Source organism: Odontesthes bonariensis, chromosome 22, assembly GCF_027942865.1.
Source record: "Odontesthes bonariensis isolate fOdoBon6 chromosome 22, fOdoBon6.hap1, whole genome shotgun sequence".
NCBI lineage: Eukaryota > Metazoa > Chordata > Actinopteri > Atheriniformes > Atherinopsidae > Odontesthes > Odontesthes bonariensis.
The window spans coordinates 9,531,952-9,558,943 of NC_134527.1; the positions used below are offsets into that span (position 1 = coordinate 9,531,952).

Here is a 26,992-nt window from a genome sequence, read left to right on the forward strand (position 1 = left end):
GAGCAAGAGAGCGGGAAACGAAAAGCTTCGATGATCCTTCAGATCTTAAAAAAACTGCTCAATAACAGATGGAAATATAAATAAGATGATTGCCTAATGAATATTTGAGAAGTGTTTTATAACTGGAATGGGTGTCATCTTAAAAAAATGAGCAGTAAAATGTGTTGTAAAACAATCAATATTCCAAAGAAAGTATTAGCTAGTTCACATGTTGCCCGCTGTATATGAGAACTAAGTGATTGATAAAGATATTTAAATGATGTGACTACTGACCTGCAGGACTTTAAAGGGATGCGTGGCAACATCTTGACATCTACACCACTCTACCAATTCCCAGTAAGATATATAAGATATAAGATATACCATGGTAAGATTATACCATTTAAAGGATAAGACCGGTTTTTTGACATTGGGCCCTTGATTTCACATTATAACATGATGTTCTACTCACCCCTGCTTGTTGTTGGTCATTTGGAGCTGTTCCGAAGATATTCGAGAGGCGTCTGCCTGCTCTCTTGAGATATTCGGCCATGAAACGGTTTCCTATGGGCAAGTTTATACAGGCACAAACTATGCTGTTTATAATTTATTAATTACTCTACACTAGCACTGATAACGTGGAGGTGCGTCGCTTACTTAAAAAAATCCGGGTTACTGTAATTTTGAATTTTTGTCGTAAAGTGGGTGTTACTGACGTCATCGTCGTGCTACTACCACAGACAGCCCACAGACCTGCTGCCTATTTATTCATTCGGCTAAAATTCAAAATTAGTAACCCGGATTTTTTTAAGTAAGCGACGCACCTCCACATTATCAGTGCTAGTGTACAGTAATTAATAAATTATAAACAGCATAGTTTGTGCCTGTATAAACTTGCCCATAGGAAACCGTTTCATGGCCGAATATCTCAAGAGAGCAGCCAGACGCCTCGCGAATATCTTCGGAACAGCTCCAAATGACCAACAACAAGCAGGGGTGAGTAGAACATCATGTTATAATGTGAAATCAAGGGCCCAATGTCAAAAAACCGGTCTTATCCTTTAACTACCATCCAACCTACTTTCCTTGCGCCTGGATGTCATGTTGGTTTGAAAAAGTGTTAGTTTGTTGAAGCTTATTCACATAGCAGTATTCCAGAACGACATAGGTGTCAGCAGACCCTTTAGCTGGGACAACTTCCCCAGCTGTGCCCCACTAAAAGTTTACATAGGAGTTTTGACAACAACAAGTGTCAGATCATGTGAAACAACACTAATGGGGACTGTTTTCCTGATGCGTAACACTAAAAAAATGCAGATTCAGCTAAAATATATGCTGAGGTGAGCATAAAACTTGCATCCGAGCAGCCTTGAACAACGTGAGTGGCAGTCTTGATGCACAACAAGCTGTGTGGGGGTAAGTTGAGCATATCATACACGGTACTGTGCACATCTGTGCATGTGCAGTAGCAGTCCAATGTATCCACGCACAGCTTCAAAACACACATCAGGAGTGCGGCAGACCTAGACAATTCAGATGCCGTTTGTAATAGAGCATATTTGATTGCAGCATCATAAAGCACAACTATAGTAAGTAGCAAACTACAGGCTGAACTCAGAGATGACGATGGATGGTTAATGTTGAGTTTCTGGCCTGAAATTAACCGACGTACTTAATTGTTTTAGTACAAGTTAACATTTGAATGTGGTTGATTAAGTTTCAGCAGCAACTCTGCGGCTGTACCAAGAATAGGTGGCTTGGCACCTACAGGACATTATATGCACATGCTTTTACATGAAAAATATGGGATTGGAGTGAAGGGGAGGCTTGTGCCCAAGTAGAGCTCTAACTTGTGTAATGCCCCAGGACTCTAATCTCTGTAAGGAGTTATGAACAGGACAGGACAGGACAGGACTGTCTGTTCCAGGAGATTGACAAAAGTTATTGTCTTATTAATGATATGTTTATGTAAAACATCTTGCTGACATTCTCATCCTGGCTCCGGTTTTCAGTCTCACCTTCTCATCTTTATGAATTCATCGTTCACTGTTCTGTATGTGCATTTCTCGGACAAGTCACATTTCATTACATTACGGTCATTTTGCAGACGCTTTTATCCAAAGCGACTTACAATAAATGTGTTCCACATCGGTAGGCAAAAGAACTTCAGGGCACAAGAAATCATAAGTGCATTTCCTTCCAAAAAGTCACAAAAATAGTAGGATATGCAGTACTTTAATTTCACTCACAGGACATGGAAACATTGGTGGCTTGATGCACTTGAACTTATTCCAAAACTGAACAAGAGACAGAGTCAGAAGCAGCAGTGATGCATTATGATGTGCTTTTGAATACTAATACGATCACTTAGCTTAAAAACATAAAATAAACACTGACGAGTATGAGGCTTTGTGAGAAACTGAATTAAATTACTTTAATCTATACGTTTCTGGTCATTCACTTCACTGAAGCTGCAACGAGGTTGTAAGCACCCACAGACCCCACGACTAGTGCAGGACCTAAGAAACAGGGACACTTTCCTGTTGTATAAAGACATATGAAGTAAAGTCTAGGTCATGCACACATATTTTGATGTAAACATCTCTGTTGTGAGTTACTGCTTGGTTCATTGACATGAGTGGCCCCAGTATACATATACATGGCTTGACGGCGATCTTACCTATGAAGCGTATGATGCGGCGAATAAGCGGGTTCAGGTAACAACAGTCTCCCGTCACTATGGTTTTCTCCTCGGCCAAGAGAGCCTCTCTCGTTGATTTCATCACGTACATTGAAACTTCTCCGATGAAGATCTATAAATGTGCATTCATGCACACAGATTAACAGAAAAGGCCAGAGAAGGAACTGGAATTAGGGAAAAGATTCAGAAGGATCCAGAGGTCAAGACACTAACAGAAAGAGCAAAAGAAAAGCAAACAGAGGAAAAAAAAAAAAACATCAAGTTTTGACATCCTGATAGAGGAACATTTTGCCCAGTCTGGTCTGTGTGCATAAACCACCATGTACTAATGCAGCCTTTGTTCAGCTCCATTATAGAGAGGACATTACATCAGATCTAATGGGAAAAACTGCTGCTGGACACACAAAATGGAAGTCATTGCCAACTGCCCTGGGCAATACACACTGTTACAAAAATATATGTTTGTTTAAGTAAGAATGTGTGCATGCAGATGGTGCATATGAGGGTTTGGCCATGTGTGTGTGTGTGTTTCTGTTTATAAAAGAGTTTGTTTGCAGCCCCAGGACATGTGTGTTTTCTTCCATCTCTCATGTATTCTTTTTTCCCCATCTGAATGGTTTTATGAACGCAAGTCAAATATTTTTACTTCTTTCTGGCTTTCTGAGCAGCAGCATGGGTTGCCGATGTTGTGATGCTGGGTAAATAAGACTGAACACAGGATTCAGTTGTCTTGAACATAAGAACTTAGAAGGTGGATCAATATTTCTACAGTAACAAAAAGTGGCGAGTTATAGATAGCACTGAAAGTACTGAATGAAACCATCATCACGTGCACCAAGACAGAAAAATGCATCTTGTATTGTGCACTTTATTAGTGATTCAATGTTGGTTGTTATAAATCAAACTGTAGTTTGTGTAGGCCTTACAGGGAAGTACATCATATCCAGTTGAAAGACCATTTTGTTTTTAGTGTGCACAAACAAGCACCCATCCATTTATCACTGCTCCCACACAATAATCTTTTTGCCTGAATTGTCAGATTCAGCCAGCCTTCAGCTCGTGTCCTTTAAATATTGTAATTATGTCACTCGACCTTTTAGACCATCATTCTCCTCTATCTTCCGATCTTCTACTCATTCAGGTTCTCTCAGATAGCTCAACCATCTCAGCCATCTGTAACACCACCAGTGTCTGCAGCCTGGGCGTCTTATTCCCATTTAATCATTTTCACTGTAAAAAACAGTATTTGCTCCACATGATTTCTCCATACTGAAATGAGTTAATGATCCCAAAAGCCTCAAATCGCCTTTAATAGAGCTCAATGTGCATTTCGTGAGTTATGGTCCCATCTAAAGGGAAAGCTTACTCTAAAAACTGGGTACGCATAAAGATGGAACAAGTTGTGATTGATGATTTCTAGTTTGAAAGGACCAAGAAGGCCACTATGCTTCAAAGAGTTGAATCCACAAATCAATGGGTGGCATCACAGTGTGCCTACATCCATCTGTCACTATCTATGGGTTGCAGTCTACCCAAGAAGGCAGTGATAGTGGGGTACACCCTGAACAAATTGACATTCCATCACAGGGCAAACACAGACGCAACCAAGCATGCTAACACTCTGACCCTAACCCTAACACCAACGACTGATTTATAATAATATGTTCATCTAACATACATGCCTTTACTTCGGGGAGGAAGCCTTCATAGTGGAGTTATGATATCAAACTTTTACTACTTGGTTATAAGGTGCTATCAGACCACAGAAACCTATACCCCGTCTTATCTGTGTCTGCACAGCAGGAACTACAGCATAGTGTAGTTCATCGCACTGCTTTTATAGCTTCTCAAAGGACATTCTGAATTGTAGCTTTCCCAGCGTGAACGTCGGAACAATTTGAAGTTGTAAATGGAAGCCCAAATGTACAATACTTTCAGATGCAGCAACTGCATAGTGTTAGTAAAAACCTTTTCACGTCATACCTATCTTTTTTTTTTCTTTACTTTTTTCGCTCAGACAGTAAATGAGAATTGTGTCCTCTATGCAAACTATGGCAAGATAATCATCTTTATGCTGGCTCTCAGAAAAGTCAGGAAAAAGGTTACCTTTGTGTTGCATCACCTCTTCTTTAACAACATATTGTGAGCATTTGGAAACTGAGGGGTCTAAAGCAAAATGGATATATTCACCAACACATGCTGAATGTGGCATTTTCTTGCTAATATGCAAAACATTCCCTGAATAAGATGGAAGCACATTGCTCCCATTCCTGTATATGTGTATTATATCTTTTGTCCCATCAGGTGTTTTTTTTTTTTAAATCTTTTATTCTTTTTGGGAACCACTTTATATCAAGGGGGTTGTTTCAGTGAAGTGTGTTACAGGAATATAATTAAAAAGTAGACATCTTTAATTCAAACAATAATATTAATTGAACATTTGATACGTTATGTTTCTAACCTTTTTTAAAAAGTAAAATCATTGCATTCTGTTTTAGTTACATTTTTTCCAGCATTTTAATTCTTTGTAAGGGGTTATATTTCAACATGGGTTTACATACTACTCAGGGAGGAAAAAAAGAAAAAGAAAAACATTTTTAAAATGTAATTACACTGTAATTACTCTGTATTTTGTGAGAACATCACGCTAACTGCCATCATCTTGGCTCCGAAGGTGACCAGACTGACTTCGTTGCTCGTTCATGGCTGAAAACTTTTGTCGACTGCTGCATGAATAGCCATCTAACCTCCACAGATTTCCGGTGATCTGGCCACGTGGAACGCAGTTTAAATTACTGCCTCTGTGCTAATTGGCAAACATCTCAGCCTAGTCACCATTAATTCTGATTGCCTGCTTCTCTGTTTTATGAGGCATATGGTGATTGAGCAATATATATATATATATATATCTCATATATAAAGTGTCAAGTTGAGCTTGGGTACCTGACAAAGCACTCTTGAAGGGCACAATTAAAAAGTTCGGGGCAGCATATGGACAGATAAAGAGACTTTGTAATACAAAGGATATATACAAGAGTGAGAGAAAAAGATTTGTCTTGTTACAATTTAACGCGTTTTATGTAAAGTTACATACAACTTAAGTGTCATTTTAAATCAATATTTGGTAAGACTTTACCACCTTTATTCTTCAGTAAAGCCTGAAAAAAAATAAAATAAATAAAAAAATATATATATATACCGTATACATATACACACACTATTTCATGTCTTACAAACCATTTTCTTTACAGTTTTTGTACATGGAACTAAATAAATGTGAATAAATTATTTAAGTATAGGCTGCTGATAACAAAGTGCCTAAAGATACAATCTAAAACTGATTCTCTGCCAACCTGCCCGTTAGGTTTTGGATACAACACGGCTTCCTTTCTTGAGATATTTTTTTTTTTTACAGTAGAATGATTCTTAGTTCAGTGTCAGTGGCTTAACAAACAAAAAAACATTCCTCTGAAAATGGTCCGGTAGAAGGACTGGGCTGAAAAGTGAAAGTGAAAAAGCAGTCAATGTCCCAAAAAAGAAGAAAAACTTTCAAAGACCTTCTGAAAGCCTGGAGAACTATTGCTCAAGACTTTAAAAGATTGCAATACAGTCTGGCTGCTTGGAAATAAGAAATGAGGCTGTACAGTACTGAACGTCTGAAATATGTAACAGAAGAAGAAAAATATTTTTTATTTTTTATGGCAGAGAGGTGAGGAAATGCTTCATTTAGCTCATATGTTTCCTCTTTCTGTTTTGTTGTGGTTTAACTTAGTGTTGTTCAAATGCTTTTAGAAAATAAGCATAATAAAGAATTGCTGCATTTTTTTGAAAAAAAAAAAAAAAAAAAAAGATTTTTCTCTCAGGCAAACGGTGCAAGAGAATCTGACCGATGTTCTTTCACCACTTCAGCTGTAAATAATCGGAGCTTTAGGTGGTCTGTTGATTCAACAAACACTTACCTTTAGGGAGGCAATATAAGCTATGGAACACATTTTATCTATGGAATAAAAGTGACGATACACTTCAGTCTGTCATACTTCTAAAAGCCCTCGTGTTTAGAGCCTCAGAGCAACAAACCAAACATCCCCACATAATGAGAATGAATGAAACAAACACGAGAGAAAAAGAGAGCAGAACTCCTTACAAGTGAACAGATGGTGTGTGTCCATTAGTCAGACACCTTTCACAATCACATTCATGATTAAGTGCATCTTGAAATTGAAAAGGAGCTTGGATACAAATGATGCCTGCTTGGAAAGGTGGTGAAACCTAAGATACGGAAATGGGTGCAGTTCATTGCTGTTAGCTCTTCCATTTCAAAGAGTTTTATCAATTTTTAGAATCAAAGTCCATGAGTGAAGTACCAGGTGTTCCAACCATAGGTTTACAAATAACAATAACAATGTGCAACTGTATCAGATATGCATGATTACCTTATTAATCAAATGTTAATCTGTGCACTTCGATGCATGTATTCAACCAACTCTATCCTAACTGATTTAATACATCACCACTGCTGTATTACATTACCAGAGAAAGACCAGATTTTTTCACTTTTTGGTAGAATGCCTCGAACGTCTTTTAGTCTTCATGCTACGGTAAACTACAGCGGATTTGTAAAACAGATTAACGGAAAGACGAAGGCTGCCACCAACATTCATCTGAATTCAAAATGAATCAATCCTATGAACAACGATGAAACTGGGAGGAAATACGGCGCAGTCTACCGTGTCGTACTTTGGATCCCATCGTTAAAATCATGAAACTTTTAAGATAGTTCAACGCGTATTACAGTGAATGGGATTGCTAACACATTAAATTAATGCTCTCGGACAACTGACATAATGGGCAATTTCCAATGATCGAAATCAATGCATTACCCACAGCTTCTTAAAAACAGCTGAACCAGAACCACACGTGCCCCATTTCAAATGTGAAAAACAAAATTCTAACACCATATAAACAAATGCAAGCCCCCTTACGAGGCAATCAGAACATTTCGGATGTGGCTTTAAATAATAGGCTGGCCCAGGGGCCCAGAGACATATGGTGAACTGGTGAACTGGGCAAAATGAACAAGCACGGAGCACAGCTGACACCTGGTGGTTGATCGCTGCACCTCCCACACAACATATTCAAATCAGCACTGTTACGAATGTGTACACAGTACATCTACAACACTTCCTCAGCTTAATATCATCATGTACTATGCTTTTGCTTCATTATCTATAATAAAGTTAACATTTTTATTATGTCACAGCAAGTGACACAGCTGTAATCAATCATATTAATGACTCAATTGTCAGAGCCCTGCCTTTCTGTGTGCTGACTCACTGCCATGGCTCGTTAGCATTATTAATTACACCTGTGTTTCACGTGCCATGAAAGACAGAGTCAGCAAAAATCACACCATTGTTTCTTAAATGCAGCCAAAACAAAATGGAAGAGTGCTGCCCCTTTGCCACGACTTTAAGATGTCACACTTTGGTGCCACATTTAGCCAGATGTTTCATCGTAAAAGACACGAAACAGCGATTCAGAATAGATATGGTAGGAGGTTCAAAATACAAAGCGGGGCCTAACTTGTCAGCTGACCAAGAAAAAAAGACCCTATATAATCACAATTTGCCATAACATCCCCGACTCCATATTCTGGCAGGGAAACCCTGATAACTACATTAGGGTACAGGGATCTAACATTAGTAAAGGTATATGATTGGTAACTTCTGAAACTTTATGTTTAAAGATGCAAATAAGATTATATCCAACTAAAATATGTTCATTCAGATGCACTTCCAGAAATTTTCTTTTGTTTTTTTTGTTTTTTTTTTACTTTTGTCTGTAGCAAGTGCAGATTGTGGAGAAAGAGCCCATGTAAAAACAACCATGCCACACCTGACACACACATGACAAAACTACAATGAAACACCTGAGAAATGAACTCTACTCACAACAAGTGTGGGCGCAGCAGCCACCACGCAGTAGAGGATGAGGGGCGGGACAAAGCTGGACTCCTCCGTGCCGGGGTATGGCTTCATTAGTTCAGCGTCATTGCAGAAGAAGCCCTGCACGTGCACGCTGAAGAGGTCCGTGCACTCCATGTAATAGGCCAGCAGCACGGTGCCGGACATAATGACGAGCTGGAAGAAAAACATGCCAGCGGCAGATGGAGGAAGAGGGGGGAGAAAAGTGAGGAAGAGGCAGACAGAGGAGAAAAATGTAGTTGTTCGATCTAGATCCACTGCACTGAACGCCGTCCTGGTTCAAGTTTTAGTTCAAAAGTCAATTTCTTTAACAAAATTGTTTTGTAGTGGATTCTTGAGCGTCTCGCTCTGCTCCCCTCTCAGCTGTAACGAGTCAAACTGATCTGATACAAAAACAACCACAAAATCCTCTAAAATGGCATCTCTCTCCCTCTCTTTTATTCTCCGTCTCATGCTAACTCTGATCGTGTACATACACCACCTTCACTTACCACCTCCCTTCCCTCACCCCCTCATCCTTTTATCCCACCAACATCATCTTTTGTCTCTGGCCTCCTTTTTCTGTTTCCCTAGACTCAGCTGCAGGCCGTTTTCAACACACTTATATAAAAAAAACATTGCTTATATATAGCATCTTTAGTTACTGATAATGAACCCACAGTGGGATAGAGGATTCACCACATGGCACAGCAAAGATTTTAATGAGGTTTCAGAAAATCAGCTGCATTTGTGTCATTCACCCACTTATGTGTTCCTTCTGCAACCATTCCAGGAAGCCTGCTTTGTCTGACATCAAACGGAAGGAAATGAGATGTTTTCATATTTTAAAGCTATAAAATAAAGACCTTATGAGAGGAACCGGATGTGAAAGTAATAGGGCATCTTAGTCAGTCAAAATACTGCCAGCTGGAACTACTTTATATAATGTGGGTCAAGGCTAAATTAGCTAACTGGAGTGGCAAAGAGATGCATCAAGACGTAAAAACAGATAACATCTAATTATCCTTTAACCTCTGTTTCCTGAAAACCTGTCAAATCTTTATACACACATGCGCCATCTCTGGTTCTAATAAAATAATACAGTCAAGCCAACCTTTTGTAATACTCGAGTCCAACACCAGATGTCGCCATGCCACTGTGTTAAGTTGTCAAGCAATTAGAGCAAACTTGCTTCTTTTTTTTTTTTAAACAAATATATTATTCATATATATATATATTTTTTTTTTTTTCTGACATTTTAGAAAAAGTATGTCAGAAAATATGTGAAATATTAACTGTGTAAAATAGTGTGAGTATCTTTCATTTTAGTCTCAATCCCAATTCTTCAGCGTGGCCTTGTCCCTCAGTTTAGTCATTTGGAAGGCATAATTTCGTATGGGGTCCAAATGGTTCAGGGAATCAAGCTATCTGAATCGTCTCCCGCCACCTTTATTGAAGGGCTGGAAGACCTGGGTGACTTGAACTGAAGAAGACTTACAGATGTGCGGCGAAACTTCCTCGAGAACCAAGAAGAAGTCCAGTTGCTTATTTAAGCTCTTAGGAACACCATGACCTGGATGACTGAGAATCTATTCTACACCAACTCACCAGGGTGACTTGATGCACACAATAAAATGTCCCTTGGCCCTTTTGATATAGAGGGGTGGGACCAAAGAGGGATTTGACCTTTGTGTAAGAAAACCTAATTTCAATCTTTTCCTGAAAACAGAACATATGACAGCAAACAATGGTTTAGAAATATTCTTAAAGCAGAATTCGATGTTTGTCGGACCTTAAACTTGATTATTACTGATCAGACACAACATTAACTAAACATTAAAATAGTTCACACCCTCCTCATTTCGACGGAACACCTCTGAAACGGTTTATAAATCTTTGTTGTTTCAGAGAAAAGTTTGCCCTGTTGTCTGGAATAACATGTATGGTACACAGTAGCATCCATGTGGCATTGGAATATAATGACCGATGTTATTGACCACACCCATCAGTGGTAATAACGCCGTGGTCTATCTGCGCATCAGGGTCAGAGGATCAGCAGCTGCTGAAATCTCTGGCCCCTGAAATGTCCCTTTCCAGTCATTGGAGGCTTGACTCTTTACAGATAAGTAAAAGTTACAAACTGTGGCACTTCAAACACTTCTTACAACCAGAATGATGCTGTATTTTTGTGTTGTGGAAAAGAAGACAATGAAAGGGCAAAAAAGCATTCCATTTGAAGTGAAAAGACAATATTACATGTTCTTTTTAGGGAGATTTTTAAAGGATCTCAGCAGCAAACAACGAATGGCTGGTTAAATGTACATATAACTTACAGAAAAAAAATGTACCCCTCTTTTCCAAATGTGGCGGCAATATGGAACCTGACTTGGGGAAGAAAATAAATAAATAAATAAATTTAAAAAATAGCTCCACCAGTGCAGTGCATACATCAGCAGCAGCTTGTAATGCTGTAGGCTACAGCATACCTTTACACGATTCCAGTGACATACATTTAGAAAAACAAAATATGGTAGGTGCGCTTTTGCATCATCAAGGGAGTACAGGCAAAAACAGTTTTGCGTGTGTGACCCAAACTAGTCATTATAGCCATTATGGGTTTAGGCAGTGATGGCAAAAGAGCAACTGTGTTGACAGAGAACAGGAGAGCAATGTAGGCACACGCAGTTATGTGACAGATGGACATGCGAAGACATCCCAGCATCTCTGCACGTGCGTGTTCCTGCGTTTGCTGTGCAAAATCTTACCTGGTTTGCAACTTTTTTTCCATTTCATCCTGTTGATACCATGCTGACACTGTTCACATGCATTATGACCACAAACAATCCAACTTCAGGAGACAGACTAAGAAATACAAGATGTATATGATTTTGGTGTTCCTCCAGAAACGAGCTCCAGCAGATTAATCGGTTGTAGCTTGTAGTATTATTCATAGGTTTTCCCTGAAAAGATGTAAATTCCCCTTCATGCAGAAATACCATGTAATACCCAGCAGGATCACATAATGATGTCAGGTTTATGTCAAATGCATATAGCAAGTCTCTGGCGTTCTAATCTCAGTCATAATAACAGTTGTATTCATTCACCAACATAACTTTAATACACTGGGAGCCTGAAAAATTAAAAATAAAAATAAAAAAATAAAAAATAAATAAATAAAATATTGAGATCGCTGGAGGATAAAAGCAGCACCAAGCAACCTCTGGACCATTCATTTTATATTCTTTCCAATTATAAGCCCTCATCTTAAAGGGATAGTTCGCCTCTTTTGACATGAAGGACATCCCATTCTAGCAATATCGTTTATGAACATTTTTTTACCCCCTGCTGCGTACTGTGAGCCGAGTTCCGGCCTCGTTTTGGCGTTGACAAAAGTAGTCCGGCAAGTTGGCTGGGGTTTAAAAAATAAAGCGTTTTGCTTCTCAAAACAATATGCGTTCAAAAGAGTAATACATTTGCATCACAAAATCGTTCTCCAGGAAAAAGTCAGACCTCACAATCACTTGGCGCTATTTTCTCTCCCTTCGTATCACTGCGTGCTGTGTAGACCGGAGAGCAGACCGGCTGTCGGCAGGTGGCAGCACGCAGTGCTTTGTTTCTCTTGTCAGCAGTCTGTTGCAGAACATGTGTGGTTGTGAGTCGGCCCTGTAATTGCCATTTTAAAAAGATGTTGAAGTGTGCCAAATTTATTCAAAAGAAACTAGTGGTGCTCTCTAAACCTCGATGGCTGCTCCCAATTTCTGTGACTTTTTTTATTCACTGGCTTTTCTGTGACAGTTCCACACTTGGACAAATGTCCCCTTCTCACACATGGCATACCTTGTGGCTCCATTATATTCACTCCTCAGTCAGCGTCATGCTGTATTAGCTGTGTGAAGGGCAGAGTGACAAGTCTGGCGCTAATAAAATGGTGATGTGAAGTAACTGCAGAGCGCCATTATTCTTCCATTCTGAAGTGTACTCTTCACCCCTTTTATATTAAAGCCTGGCAGGGTTTCTGGTGTAGCCATTTACAGATGGGTGACAAAGGTAAAAATGCAAGTTAAAGCCAGGATAAAATGTATTAGTAAGGAGTTATTTGATCCACCACTTGCCAACAGAACCATTTTAGTGGGCCTTGCAATTGATACTCCAAGTACAAAGCTCTACTTGTGGAATAAAACACCAATCTTTCTAAAGATATCACCTCTTGTGGTAGTTTGTAATGGTGATTAAGAAAACTGTCATTTACAAAGGTCCACAATCTCCAACTGGGTTGAGATCTGGTTAGTGCATTTGATTAACATTATTTGGATATTCTCTCATGTTCTTTAATTTTTAACTCTTAAAATTTATCTCTGTAATGAGGGGCTTCTACACTTCAACCCAACTACGATATCCTTCTCAGCATAAATGTAAGGGACGGTCGTTGCCAGTGTCTGATCACATTCTGCACTGACAGCCTCACTTACCTGAGAAGAGTTTTCTTACACATCAACTAGAGTGCAAGCCTCATCGGCATCAAATGGTCACTGTCAACCACGAAAGCGGACTCCATTTATTAATGTTTTTTTATTTCTCATTGATCTAAGTTCGGTACGTCCACTGAAATAACAACCATTTGATCTAGATTTTTCTTTGTGACTGATGACTTTCATGCCACTCCAACTTCGAACTCTCTTTCAAAATCACTGAAATATTTATTCATTTATCTTATCCATTTTATCTGGCATCGTGTGCCTGTGCAGACATCTCCAGACCTCATTCTCCACAGCCACCTCCTCCAGCTCTTCCTCAGGGACACCAAGGTATTCTCAAGCCAACCAAAAGACACAACCTTTCCAGAGAGCCCTGGCTCTACACCAAGGCATCCTCCTTTGATGGACACTCCCACTGGGATGTGTCTGGAAAGCATTCTGACCACGTGCCCAAACCACCTAAATTAGCCTGTTTTATTGTGAAATAAAACACTCGCTGTTAGAAGAGAATTTTCATTTTATAATCACAGATTTACCATTTTGATTCCATTGGTCTTTATTTTATAATTCAAAGTAACTTAAACACGGTCAACTTTATGTTATGACAATACAGAACTTCTATAATTAAATTCCATCACTTCAATTCTGTGTATGTTTTCCCTCCTCTTCCACTTCACTTCAATATCTTTTTTTATCATCAAAGCCATCAGTCATCTCCTCCCTCACGCAGTGAAAACAACCAGAAAGCTGTTATATAAATCCAACAGAGAGTCCTAGATTTTAAATTCACTGTCATGTTATGTTAGTAGACTGGAGAAAAAGACAGAAATAGACATCTAACCCTGACCTGCCAAGCTTTAGACCTTTAGATATTACACCTCTGGTCTTGGAGTGGCAATGGTGACTCTTCTCTCCTGATTTCCTTTCTTTGTTTGCTTTCACAGCCCACATTGGTAAATGAACTGAACTTGGTCCTTAAACTTATTCGGTTTTAATTTTTTAATTGGAAACTTAAAAAAATGGTAAAAATTACTTCAATATTTCTGCTAGTATTTATCCAACACTGCTCATTCATCCACGAGACACAGCTACCTACATGTTTGCACGAACTGATAATTTTCAACTAAAAGAAGAAGAAGAAGAAAGAAGAGGAAGGAAAATGCACACATGAAACAGCAAGGAAATGTTTTGGGCTTAAGGTGATTTCCAATCCAAAAATAAGAAAAGAAAAAACTCAAACGACTGCCCTCGGCTATAACAAATCCTCGGCCAGCAACCATTGCTGAGTGCAGGTATGCATAAACCACACCAGCGGCTTTAATTGGGATGTGTGCTGTAGTTCTCCTGATAAAAGCCTGATGTGAGAATATCGGCGATAAAAATCATGTTGGGACGTTTTGGGTTTTTTTCTTTCCCTGATTTGTTCTTTGTTTTTGTTTGGCAGCCTCAAGAATTATCACGCATTGTAAGAGGCCGCAGAGCAAGATAAAAGAACATTTAAATATTTTCACTCATGGTTCTCCAGAGAGGTTCACTTCCAGATTCTTTCATTTTTTGACTGGTTGAATAATGTAGAATATCCTTTAAGAAGTCTCGGTGGCCCTTTTTAAAGTAAACTAATGCCCACATCTTTGTGAATTAGATAATCTTAATCAGTACATGTCCACTTTCTTCTCATATTTCACAGTTTACCTTCTATGGCTCTGCCTTTAATTAATTTCAGACAAGCAAAATTTCAATTCCTTTGTTTTAATTTTGCTTTATTCTTCCTGCCCGTCTGTTTTTCTCATCCCTCATGTCGCAGCATCCTGTTTTCTATCCCAGTTTTTTCATCATATTCTAATTTTTATACCATTTAATCTCACAGCCTTGTTATCCTCCCCAATGTAAGAACTATTATAGCAAACGGCAGATTAAAGAAAAGCAACAAGTTACATGTCTAAATAAACAAATCACCACAAATAAACATATTCCCTGTCACAATGCCTCTGGACTACAGTACACAACCCAGCTGCTCCAATCAGAGCAATTCCTTCTGGTCATGTGACAGCAGCGTCCTTCTGCCTTTCTGCGCTCGTGACAGGCAGGGTGAGTAAGAAAAAGGGAAAAAATAAATAAATAGGAGAAAGAAAAGGAACGAGCAGGAAAATAGCGAGGAGACACGAGATAAAGCGACACATGGGAGGACAAAGAGGGAAAGGGAGGAAAAGCTGCTGTGGCACCAAGAGAAACACGGGACACGGCTGCGATGATATGACAGACATCAAAAAACAGGGATGGGCTAAATGAGACAGGGAGATAAGTGGGATACCTTTGAAAACTGAGAAAAAAAAGAGAACTAACAGAAAGCAGAGTGATTAAAATTACAGAAATGTTGCTGCTCAGGGGGATATCAGTGTTGCTCAAGAGAGCTCTGCTTATTCTCTGCTGTAATGCTAGATCATATAGATGGGATTTAATACCGAGACTGTGTTGAAAAAGGCCTCAACAACAGGGAAATTATGAATTGGAAATGAGATTTAAATGTTAATGAAAACAAAAAAACATGTCCTTGTGGAAATTAGACTCAGTGACAAGACATACAATGTCCTTATAGATGCAAATACTACATTGCATTTATTAAAGAGAGCATGACGAATCGGTTGAATGATGCATATTCAAAGTGTCATTATTATTACAATGTCTGCTGTACATTTAAGATTGGTATAACAGTTAATATAGATTATTTTCCTCCCGTAAAACTCCAAAAAGCACTATGTTGGAAGTGCAGTCTTCCTGCCCCAATACAATGTCCTTGAAGCTTCCAGGTGGTCACATTACATTTGCATAATCAATAACTGTGGGCATCTGAAGTGAATATCTCAGATATTCAATTTTAAAAAAAAAAGGAGAATAAAGTGAGTCAGAAAATACAAGTATTGCCAAAGTCAGTCAGTAAGAGAGGCGTGAATTTAGTCCAGTTCAAACCCATCTGAGACTGCTGTGAAATATCACCAAAGTGTGTGAACGTGTGAGAGTAAAACACATAGAGAGATAGAGAGGAGGAATGTAAAGTGTCCCGAGACATCTCTCTGATTAAGAACGTTCAGCTGACACTGCAATTAAATATGGAGAAGCTGCAGAGCTCTTACACGCTCACAAACACACAGCTTTCCACTCACTCCAATACTTTATGCTATCTGGATAGCGGCATGTAATTTACCAGAGAAGGTCATGTGCTAATGGTTAAATAATGTCAGACACACACACAAGCACATGCTTCCTTCTGTGTCCCTGAGGGGTCGCTTCACTAACATTATGCATTCCCCAGTCTCCTGCTTGTACCTTAACCCTCACAACTGAAAGTCTAACCCCAACCTGAACCAATGACTTACTCTAAAAGCAAGTAATCTGCACTCAAGGGAAGTTTGATTAAGTCCTCATGGGTTGGTGTGCAGTCAGATCAAACTCTATTCATTTGAAGGATTTTTCATTCTATTCCATTTCTTGGGAGCATATATCGGGGTTGAGCACTTGCAAAGTCTCTACCCCAAAATCCGACTGTTAACACAGAGGTCAGACATGGGCCACTGTGCTTAAACCAACAGGTATTCTGACGAAAGCCTGTCTTATACATCTGAATAAGATCACAGAAGACTGTGTCAAATTGTTAAAAAGGGCATAATATGACACCTTTAAATGAATAGGTGTGTCCAAAACTTTCGAATGGCACTAAACCTGCAGATTCTTCACAAATGCATGCACACAGCCTCTTACCTCCACGAAGATGAAGCATGGGATGATGGAGTAGCTGCGTAGGGTGTTGTTGGATGCCATCTTGTCTCCTGTCGGGATACTTGTGCTCTCAAGGTTAACAGCAGCTCACTCTGCAACAACACAGAAACATCAAGAGTCAGCTTTCATTACCCGATCATGACGGATGTGCGCTCATGCCCCTTCTACCTACTGCAGCGGACGTATTCGATCAAGACTCCTGTTGATGTAAATCAGACTAGATATCGACCGACCACTAACAACTACAAGATGTATTAACACAAAGGATTATTTTATTACAAAGATTTGATGTCAGTGTATTGGGATTTCCAATATCTCACTATGATAAACTTTGATTGTAGTGTTTTTGATGGGAATATTTGCCCTGGTATATCATAGTTCATCTGCATAGCAGCTGCATGTCATGGTGAAAACCAAAAAAATAATTTTTCTTTTCACCTGTTTTTAAGAGTCTCCGTGGCATTGGGAATGTTAGATCCTAAGGCAATACTATTTTACATTTATCCAAATATGGATTCTTTTGAGCTGGTTATCCTGGGCTCCAGTGGGTGAAACAGACAAACAAAATAACATTTTCGATTTATTTTTCCTTTGCAAATTCTTTCTAGGGTGTCCCAAGAACTCATCCTATTTTACTAATTATTATTATTTTTTTTAATGGCATGGTCATTCCCCAACAAGAATAGTATCTTCATCAGTGAGTGTATGAAACAAAAATGCAGTAAAGAGAGTACAGAAAAGATAAAGCTTCTGTGTTATTTGAATTTCTTCTTCGAAATGAGTCTGAAATGGCTTCTTGCTTGCTCGTAACACTGTTTTAAATTTGTGACGGCACAAATAAGAGGTGTGGACTACAGTAGGTGTTAATGGAAAGCCATAAATGTCAACATTTGTGGAAGCAATTTTTGATTTATTACTATTAATCAAAGCTCCCTCCCGCCGCCGACATCAAATTGTCATAAATGTGTTACGAGGCTGTAATTGCCCTTAATTCTCCATTAAAGAATAAAGTTCCAGATTTGAGCTTCTTTCTGCTTATTGTGCAGTCCCTGAATAATGAACGCGGCGAGCATGAAATGGAGTGCGGAAAGGTTTGTTAGAACAAAGATGGCGTGAACAAAACAGCACCAGTATTTCCAGCTGTAATGTTTATTTTTTTTCGTACAAAAGAATAAAATCAGCAGCCACTGCTGAGTGAAAGTTCAACCACTGGAGAGCTGGCTGAGTCATATTCCAAGACTAATAAATGTTCAAACCGACGGAGGATTGCTCCTCTTGCAGCAGGGCAGCACAAAATCCTGCAGCAATCTTTTGGAGACGTGCTGCTGCCATTAAATCCTAGATGAGCTAACATTTTTATACTACATTATGAAATGTGACACCTTCCACATTTGATATGTCTTTATGTTCTATTGTGAATAAAATCTTGTTTTTTGAGATGTTCAAATCATTGCATTCTTTTTGAATTTCCGTTTTACACTGCAACCCAGCTCTCCTGAGACTAGAGTTGTAATACAGATGCTGAAAGATTTACTAAGACTCTTTTACAATTAAATCAGTACTTTTGTGGACATGTAGGTTCAGATGTAATTGACTCTGACACATATTTCAGCTGTTTGCCAAAACATATTCAAGTTGAATTTAGGTGAATAATTATTTAAAATCTTCAGGGCTTAAAGTCTAAATTTAATTTAAGGGTGTTCTTGTAAAAAAGTGCAAGGGTTTAGGAATTACAGTTCCTTGTTTTATTAGGTACTTTATCGGAAATTCTGTGCCACACAAAGAAAAGTCTTTACTGCAGCAGTCTGCAGTTGTTGTTTTTTTTTTAAACTTAATTTTTATTTCAGCAAATGAACTTAAGCTTGATCGAGCTGAGATCAGGTGATCGACTCGGCCACAGCAGAATATTCCACTTCTTTACCGTCAAAAACTTCTGGATCGCTTTAGTCATTCACCACGGTTACATGCAAAGTTGAGCTGAGCTTCTGCTACAGCTCGACTTAATTAGACCACAGTCCTTGTCAAACTGTACATGAACGGGAGGGAAACTTGACTGTGCGCAAAAATGTTCATGTCACTCTATCACTTTTAACTTTCCCAGTGGAAGATCCTCGTTCAGGTATGTATAGCTGAAGTCACTGCACAGACGTTTTCTTTAAGAAATCTGAATGGTGGTTTTGTAAGATTAAGCTGTGGCTATAAAAAAATTAAAAATGAAAAAAATCTGAATTTTACTAGAGCATAGCGATAGTCTGGAAATGGTTTAAGTGACTGCAAGTGGGCACATAGTCCTAATGGGTTGATTTTGGTTCAAAATTTCTGACACGTTTATTTATGTTAATGAGAACAGCTTTACAGGGAATTCAGCAGTACTAATATACACTTACACTTTACTGTTGCATGTGAGCTTAGCTGAATGTATGCATGCCCTTCTTATTCGAACCGCAACTTACCCTGTCTGGGCCGGTTAGTGCGGTTTTGAACAGTTCAAAATTGTATGATTTCAGTTGGATAATTGTCTATGTTCTCTGATGTGCTGTCCGACCAACTTCTTTTGGTAGCTTGAGAAAGAATGCTGTACATGTTCCTGAGCTCAAATGTGGATGTGAATACCCTAAAGTTAAAGTTGATCCCACACTTTAGGCCTATATGCATACCTAAAATTCGATAGACGTTTTGGTGAAAGTCAAATTAACACATTATGTCAGCGTTTCCCTGTCAGGAGGATCGTACTGTATTATATTACTGTCACTTTTATAAGCTGTATTATAATACCAGAATTCCTCTCCCAACTGAAAACCTCACACTAAGTTTCACTGGTCCCTCAAACACTTTAATCTCCCTCAGTCATTAGAAACAGTCAACCAGTGGTGTTGGCAGGTCTAATCAGCCCCTAAGTGTCTGTCACATCTCATTTAACACTCCATCCTGGCTACTCAAATTGACATTAGATAGCAACATCTGACAGTCAGTCAGCATCACGGCTCTGAGGGTGCTTGACTTGAGTTTCAGCTAAACAAAGGTCTGTCAGTGTAAATGAACCCAACAGTTACAAATCAACACAGCATCGTGAATGTGTGACTGCAGGTAAAACATGCGTTACTTTTTTGGATCCACAAAAGAGCATGTTGCGATTTATCTTCGCTTCTCTTGGAAACAGATCAGTGCAGACCTTAACTCACTGTCACTACCGAACTAGAAGCATTTCACTCTCCTGTTAAAGGACACTTCAGTTGACTGGATACCTGTCAGGTGAGGTTGAACTGATGTCTTCCATTATTATGGATGGTGTCCCAGTTCCCTGAAACTGCAAGCATCAACCAAAAAAACACTTGCATGCCCGAAAGGGCTTGCATAAATCTCCAAAAATCCATTAGAATTTATTTTTGAAAAAAAAAAACTACAGCCTAGAGATTCATACGATCCATCTCAGTACACATTAAAACATCATCAGCCTCCACTGACTCAGTAACTTTTCAGATTAGAATAAGCAGAGAAAATTCAGCAAAAGTGGAATGAATGCTCATAATTCTGGTAAAAAAAAATTAAAAATTAAAAAGCCATCTGAGTTAAATGGCCATATTAATCACATTGACGCTGTTATAGATCAATTAATTAAAAGATACAAATTGCTTTTAAACACTTCTCTGAAACCCAACAATAATGATTAAATTCAATCATTTCTGCAGCTTGCTCCAAAGAAAAAAAACACCCATAGAATGAGGAGGACGGAATATCTGCTGTAAAATTGTGATACATTACGGTACAACTAAAATCACAACACACATGGGCAAGTTGTACGACTATACCATACTTTACACTGTGGTAGCTGGAAATAAGAGGTGTATTCATACCGGTAGTACAGCTCAAGTCCAAACCTCATTTCAACGAAAGTTGGAAAATGTTCTGAAAAGCTCTAAAAACCGTTTAAAGCTGCAGTCTGCAACTCTTTTTCAAGCATAATGCCTGGAACTGTCCGGGGATTCTGAAAGTAGTACATTAAATACCCCAATACAAAAAAAAAAAGAGTTCTCTAGGTACCCTATATGTCCCGCTAGGTCCCTCCAAAGCCAGCAGGTTTGTTTACAAAATTGCAGACCAGACCGGTAAAAGGTAACCAATCAGGTTTACGAGCTGGGCTCTGTTGCCTGTCAATCACAGATTGTGCACGCGCGATACAAGGTAGGCTCGTCCCCACGCTTATTTATCTGGACTTTTGAACTTCATTACGGCTTGTCTACTTACTGTGTCTTCCATGATCGCAAATGACTGGTGAGTTGATGAATGAGGAGTCGTGTAGGCGCATCTGGCGTGCACGTCTACGTGCACGAGTTCTCATGTGTTTTGAAGGGGCAGGACAGGAAGTTGAATAACTTTTTATTTTTCGGTTAAAAAATAAGCATTTCTTGCATTTTGCGACTACGGAGGTCACCGTTTTCAACTTCAAGCGTTCTGATAGATCATGTAAACTCTTAAAATGCCAAAAAGTAGGACTTTACGTATGACAACAACAAATCTTGCAGACTGCAGCTTTAACCAGTTTAATCATATGTAGAGAACATAAACAAATTTTAAATCAAATGCCAGCAACACACTCAAAAAAAGTTGAGCCACACAAAGAAAAACTGTTCTGGAAGATTCTAAAATCAGCAGAACAACTGGTGCCAGGTGAGGGTGTCATGATAAGGTATAAAAGAAGCATCCACCAAAGTCTTCTTCTTTCTGAAAAAGGATGGGTTGTGGCCCACCACTTTGACTTAAAGTCCATCAGATACTCATTGATCAGTTCCACAGAATATTTTCAGTAGCATATTTGGTCTTTCAACATTTACAGTGCATAATATTGTGGAAAGATGCAGGGAGTCTGTGGAAATCTCAGTGTGTGAAGGCCAAGGCCAGAAGCCAAAGTTGGATACATGTGAGAACCTTATTGAACCCTCAGGTAGCACTGCACAAAAATCCATCCTGCCAGCATGATCAATATAGTGACATGGGCTCAGAAGTGCCTGAAAACCGTGCACTGCTGCATCCAGAAATGTAACCTGAAATTGTAAACACAGAGTTTTTCTTGCCAAAAATCTAAATTCAGATGGAACAAAATACATTCGCCGTGTGTTCTGTGGTCAGTAGAGTCCATGTTTCAACTGCTTTTGGGAAAAACTTTACTTCAGGTTCTATGAGCAAGGATAATAATCATATTTTAGGCTGGTGCAAGTGAAAGGTGCAAACATGTCAGTGATGGTAAGGAGATGCATCAGTGCTCATGTTATTGCCTTTTAGAAAAATAAATAAATAAATCAACTTTCCTGGAAATGGGGTGTGTAAATATGCAAACCGTCTCGTCCCCATGTAATCAAAGATTAGTTTGTTTATGGTGTGAAAGTAAAGAACATCATCAGCTACAGCTGAGGGGGGGGGTTGGTTTTTTTTTTGTTTTTTTTCACGTTTGGGGTAAGAAGCATCAAAGTGAGAATTAAATCAAAGCTGCTGTGATGTTATTCTGTATCATAAGAAAACCCAGAAAACAAAATACATCAATCATCCCCAAAATTCACAGAAAAGCACATACAATTCAATATGCAGCTAGGAAACCAAGGGTCCAGACATTCCTATGGCATTCACTTTGACAGCTCCCAACCTATTGGACATCCTTACAGACCAGACACAATGTGCTAATAAAACGCCCCCATAAAGACTGTTCTTAAATGGCTATAGGAACAAAACAAAGAACCCATGTGTCTAGCCAGCCTCCAAACTCTCCAGATCCAGCTGCTCGAGCATCCACAGAAGCGTCATGTCACCACCCACACAGGTCCTCTCCCTCCTTAACATTGGAATTCAAAACAGGCTCCAACTGAATCCACAACCCTTTCACTCATGGGCTCTAGGTTCACTTCCTCTTATACTGAAAAAAGACCACTGTTTTCAACCCTTCGACCGTCCCCTGTGTGACAGCTGTTTCTTTTATGTCTCACTGACCTATCATTCTCTGTTATTTACAACCAACAGGGAAATTAGAAGAACTTGTGATGCATTTAGAATTACTGTCCAGTTATTGTTCCAAGTGTTACAAAAACCTTTGGGGCGGCCGTGGCTCAGTGGTTAGAGTCGGTTGTCCAATAACCGGTTCGATTCCCACTCTCGCCACTAAAAATGATTGGTGGAACTAACAGCTGGAGTGGTGTCAGTCCACCTCGTTGTCACGGACGAGGTGCCCTTGAGCAAGGCACCGTACCCCCATGCTCCCCGGTCGCTGTGACTGGCTGCCCACCGCTCCAGGTTGGCATCCGTGTCTGAGTGTGTGACCCTGTGCATGTGTGTGTCAACAGGTGCCAACCTGGATGGGTTAAAAGCAGAGGACAAATTCCGTGTGTATGTATGTATGCATGACCAATAAATCTGATCTTAATCTTAATGAGGTCTTTTGATAGATGCTTAAAAACTATGCATCTTGAATAGTTTTTTTCCACTCCTCTGGAGGGCGAAAACACAAAAGAAAACAGATTACAAGGATAGAAGAATAGTGACAGTTTAACTGGGGCTCAGATGATTTCACTGGAGGCTCTGTGACTGATGATTCAAATCAAAAAATTTAAGCGAACTGCACTCGGTGTGAAAGAGTTTACACCGCATTCATTTATTTCTTTCACACAACGAAACGGCCTTGCAGCTGTGAGATATATACAACTGTGAACAAATGGGCCAAGGCACAGTAAAGTCCTCATCTGTTTTCTCTTTTTCCGACGCCCGAAGGACATCGCATTTTCAAAAGACGTTCCAAAAATCAGAACCATGGAGCATTTTCATTCCAGTTCTAAGAGCCAGTTAATTACGGTTGGATGAAAGGTGATCAGATCGTCTTCCCAAAGGCAAGCTAATCACATGAGCGGTCCACAGGCCTCGTCAGGATTCATCAGTGTCTCTTCCACCAAGCCACTCTGCAGTGATGACTTTGTCTCGATGTGACTGCTCTCCTCTTGGAGACAGCAGGAGCTGGCTGGAAAATATTGAGCCCAGAAATATCACATCTGAATCACAATCTCCTAGTCTCCAGCTGAGTTGTTCTGTCGGATTATGCCAAGCGCGAATTACCTGTCACAATGACGGGGGTTCAAGATAGACCTGAAAGTCAGCAGCTAGGCATGGAAAAATGAGTCCTTTCCTCGCATCATCACTGCTGGGATGCTGTTGATGTGGCCACAATTTGGCTTTTCTCCTGCACTTCAGCAGAATCACAGCAACTAAGTAAATGCGTGATCTGTAACCAAAGGCAAAATCACTTTACAGATGCTGCATTTGACTTTTTGGAATGGCTTGTTTTCAGATGGACGCAGCAGTTCCATATATTTTATCAGAAATTAATTTAACCATTTTAAAGGGTTTTAATGTGCAGCTTATGAGAAATGGTCATTATTCAAGGAATTTTTCATAACAGGATTTATAGATCTCACTTTGCTTTGCCTCTTCCTTCTCATCTGCTGACTGCACAACAGCGCAGAGACACAGAAACAGAGATGTCCCATGGCTAACACTCTTGCCAACAGAGCATCTTTGCTGCTATAAATAGTTTCCAATCTTCCCTTGTAGCCTTCTTCAAAGTGCTCACTGGAAAAAAAATAATAATTTCTTTCTTTCAGACTGTAAAGAAAAATTTGGATTACTTGGCTCACAAAGCCTCCGTTTAGAACTTTTGCCAATACCAAAGTCTAAACAACACCCAAGAACTGACAATGCCAGCCATCCATTTTTCCAGTCCTTTCGAGGAGCACAACCGCAAACTTTCTGCCCAAAATAGCAAAGCATGCGCATGAACGTAAACGTGTGTTAACATAAAACGACACTGTCATCTTTCCAACCCAATGCCCACCGCGGAGTCAAGCGTCATGCAGGGCACCGGCTCAGAGCGGGATGAGTAAGCAGCACAGAAAATATTTGACAAAAAAGACGAAAGCTGGTTTATGTAGGTGTTTCATTTGGGAAACAAGAACTTCTGCTATGCCTACTGGGATGTACAGCTTGTCTTTATGAATGTTTTCTCCTTTATCTGTCAGACACGGTTTCTATATTTCATGAAGATGCACATAGAGTCATTTCATTTGAGGCAATTCAATGCAAATAAAATATCAGAGTAAATATCTTCGGGCACATTTCACTTTTCAAGCTATTTCAATTTCTCTTTCATGCTCAGTTTAGCTTGTCACTACATCCACTTTGCCTCAAAGTAATGCAAAGGAAATTGATAACAAAAAGAGAAATAAAATCATGATGAAAAACGTGAAAAATTACCCTACAGAGGACAAAAAGAAAAATCTTGAGGAGAACAACAACAGACTGAGTCTGACAAAGTGACTGTGAGGGAAATATGAAACTCAGATGCTGACCAACCACAGGAAGGGGATGTCATTTTTCTGAGTAGGAGGGATGGAGAGCCTCATATGTCTGTGCCCAAGGGCCCATTGTCCACGATCATAACTCAGAGTCCTTATTTTTCAGGCAAATTTAATTACCTCCTATTTTTCGTCATGAATGTCACACACACTCAAAGTATACATTGAGTTGTTACATTTCTTTAGCTCATTGCTTCTCTATAACAATGTTTTTGGAGATTTCTTCATCATGCAGTATGGTGTTTACTGATTGTTCAAAGGGATGCTAAGGGCTAAACTAGATTTCATTCAATTTGCACTTGTTTTATATCAGCATATTTCATGCCTACATTCAAAATGAACAGAACTGCTGAAGTTTAAGCAGTGAACCGATACAGCAGGAGTGGTGGCTGCAGCTTTAAAGCCCAACAAATGTTATTAGTGAACAATGCTTTCAATCATTTGCATATGTATGAATGCAAATTTCTGAACAGGGAGACTACACGTCTTCCTCTGCGTTTTCACCCCATGTTTTAAATGCTCAGTGATGCAGAGCAAGTTTTTCTCACGCTGCCATCTCAAGATTTCTGTCTATATTTAGATCAAACAGGCTCTTGATCTATGACTATTCAGCTATTTCAGAACCATCACAAAACACTGTCTATCGTCTTCCTGGCCCAGCTGAAGATAAAGAAAACTTTCCCTGCTCAGATTTCTCCATATACTGACGGTAAGCCTCTGTGCTGTTGTAACTGCTCATCACCCTTGTGTTAGTTGATTTAAAACTGAGGGTTAAAAAAAAAAGAAAAAAGGAGCCGGAAAGCCTGTAGATTATTTTTCGTTATGCATGAAGTGAAGATAAAAAGCTGGAGATGTTCTTATCATTTTCTGCCACCCACAAGATACAAAAGTCTGCTAATTAGTGGAGATTTGAATGACAGTTTACATCGTTTGCTGGGTGGAATGTCCACAATGATGCAGATGGTAATAGCACAGCCAAACTAACACTCAGGTTCTCTACCATTTGTTAAATTGTTCAAACATACCCCTCCACCATCACTCACCAAGCCCTTTATTTTCACAACTGGCAAAAAATTTTTTTATGAAAAATCTAACATTTGGCTTTTGGGTCAAATGACTGCATTGGTCTCTGGTATTTGTTGGCTCTGATCGGTATTAGTTAGAACACAACACTCGAGTGCACATGCTCATTTTTAGTGAGTGTCTACAAGACAAGTGGCAACTCATTCTCAGTCTGAAATTGTGGGCTTGCATCTCCGGTCCAGTCAAAAATAACAAACTCGTCTCACCATCTCAGAAACCTGTGATTACCAGAGACTGTAGTCCAACACAACCGGAAGGACTGACACTGTATCCTGGATTTATTCACTCAATTCAATACTTTAATAAACCCAAAATTGGAAATTACTCTGACGCATTCGTCTTTATTAGTCACTATAAAAAATAAATCATTGTGTAGATTTATTGCTGTGGGCAAGCATGACCTCTAGTTGTGTTCTTGTAATCCCAGCTCTGTTAGTTTTTAGTAGCACTCTGAGGATATACACGCACTACGGGTAATGGGAAAGAATTTAGTGGACTTGTTTGAGCCAACAAACCTAGTGATTTGTTCAGTGATTTTCATCTCAAACAAATACATAATTGAATCTGTGTGCATGAGACCAATTTGTTTTTAATCTCATCCATAGTTACATTTCTTTCATAGTATGGTCA

The 26,992-nt window shown here is 39.3% G+C and overlaps 1 protein-coding gene across 4 annotated transcripts in view; it reads right to left on the reverse strand.

Moving 5' to 3' along the window:
• The window catches only part of plppr1 (phospholipid phosphatase related 1), a 67,129-nt gene that overhangs the window by 10,315 nt on the left and 29,822 nt on the right, over nucleotides 1-26,992 (reverse strand). For all 4 annotated transcript variants that reach the window (XM_075456624.1, XM_075456623.1, XM_075456625.1 and 1 more), the window contains 3 exons: nucleotides 16,875-16,984; nucleotides 8,632-8,820; nucleotides 2,660-2,792 (listed from right to left, as the gene is read on the reverse strand). In XM_075456624.1, the coding sequence (XP_075312739.1) occupies nucleotides 2,660-2,792; nucleotides 8,632-8,820; nucleotides 16,875-16,934 (382 nt within the window). In that variant the 5' untranslated portion in view covers nucleotides 16,935-16,984. The remainder of the gene's footprint in view (nucleotides 1-2,659; nucleotides 2,793-8,631; nucleotides 8,821-16,874; nucleotides 16,985-26,992) is intronic.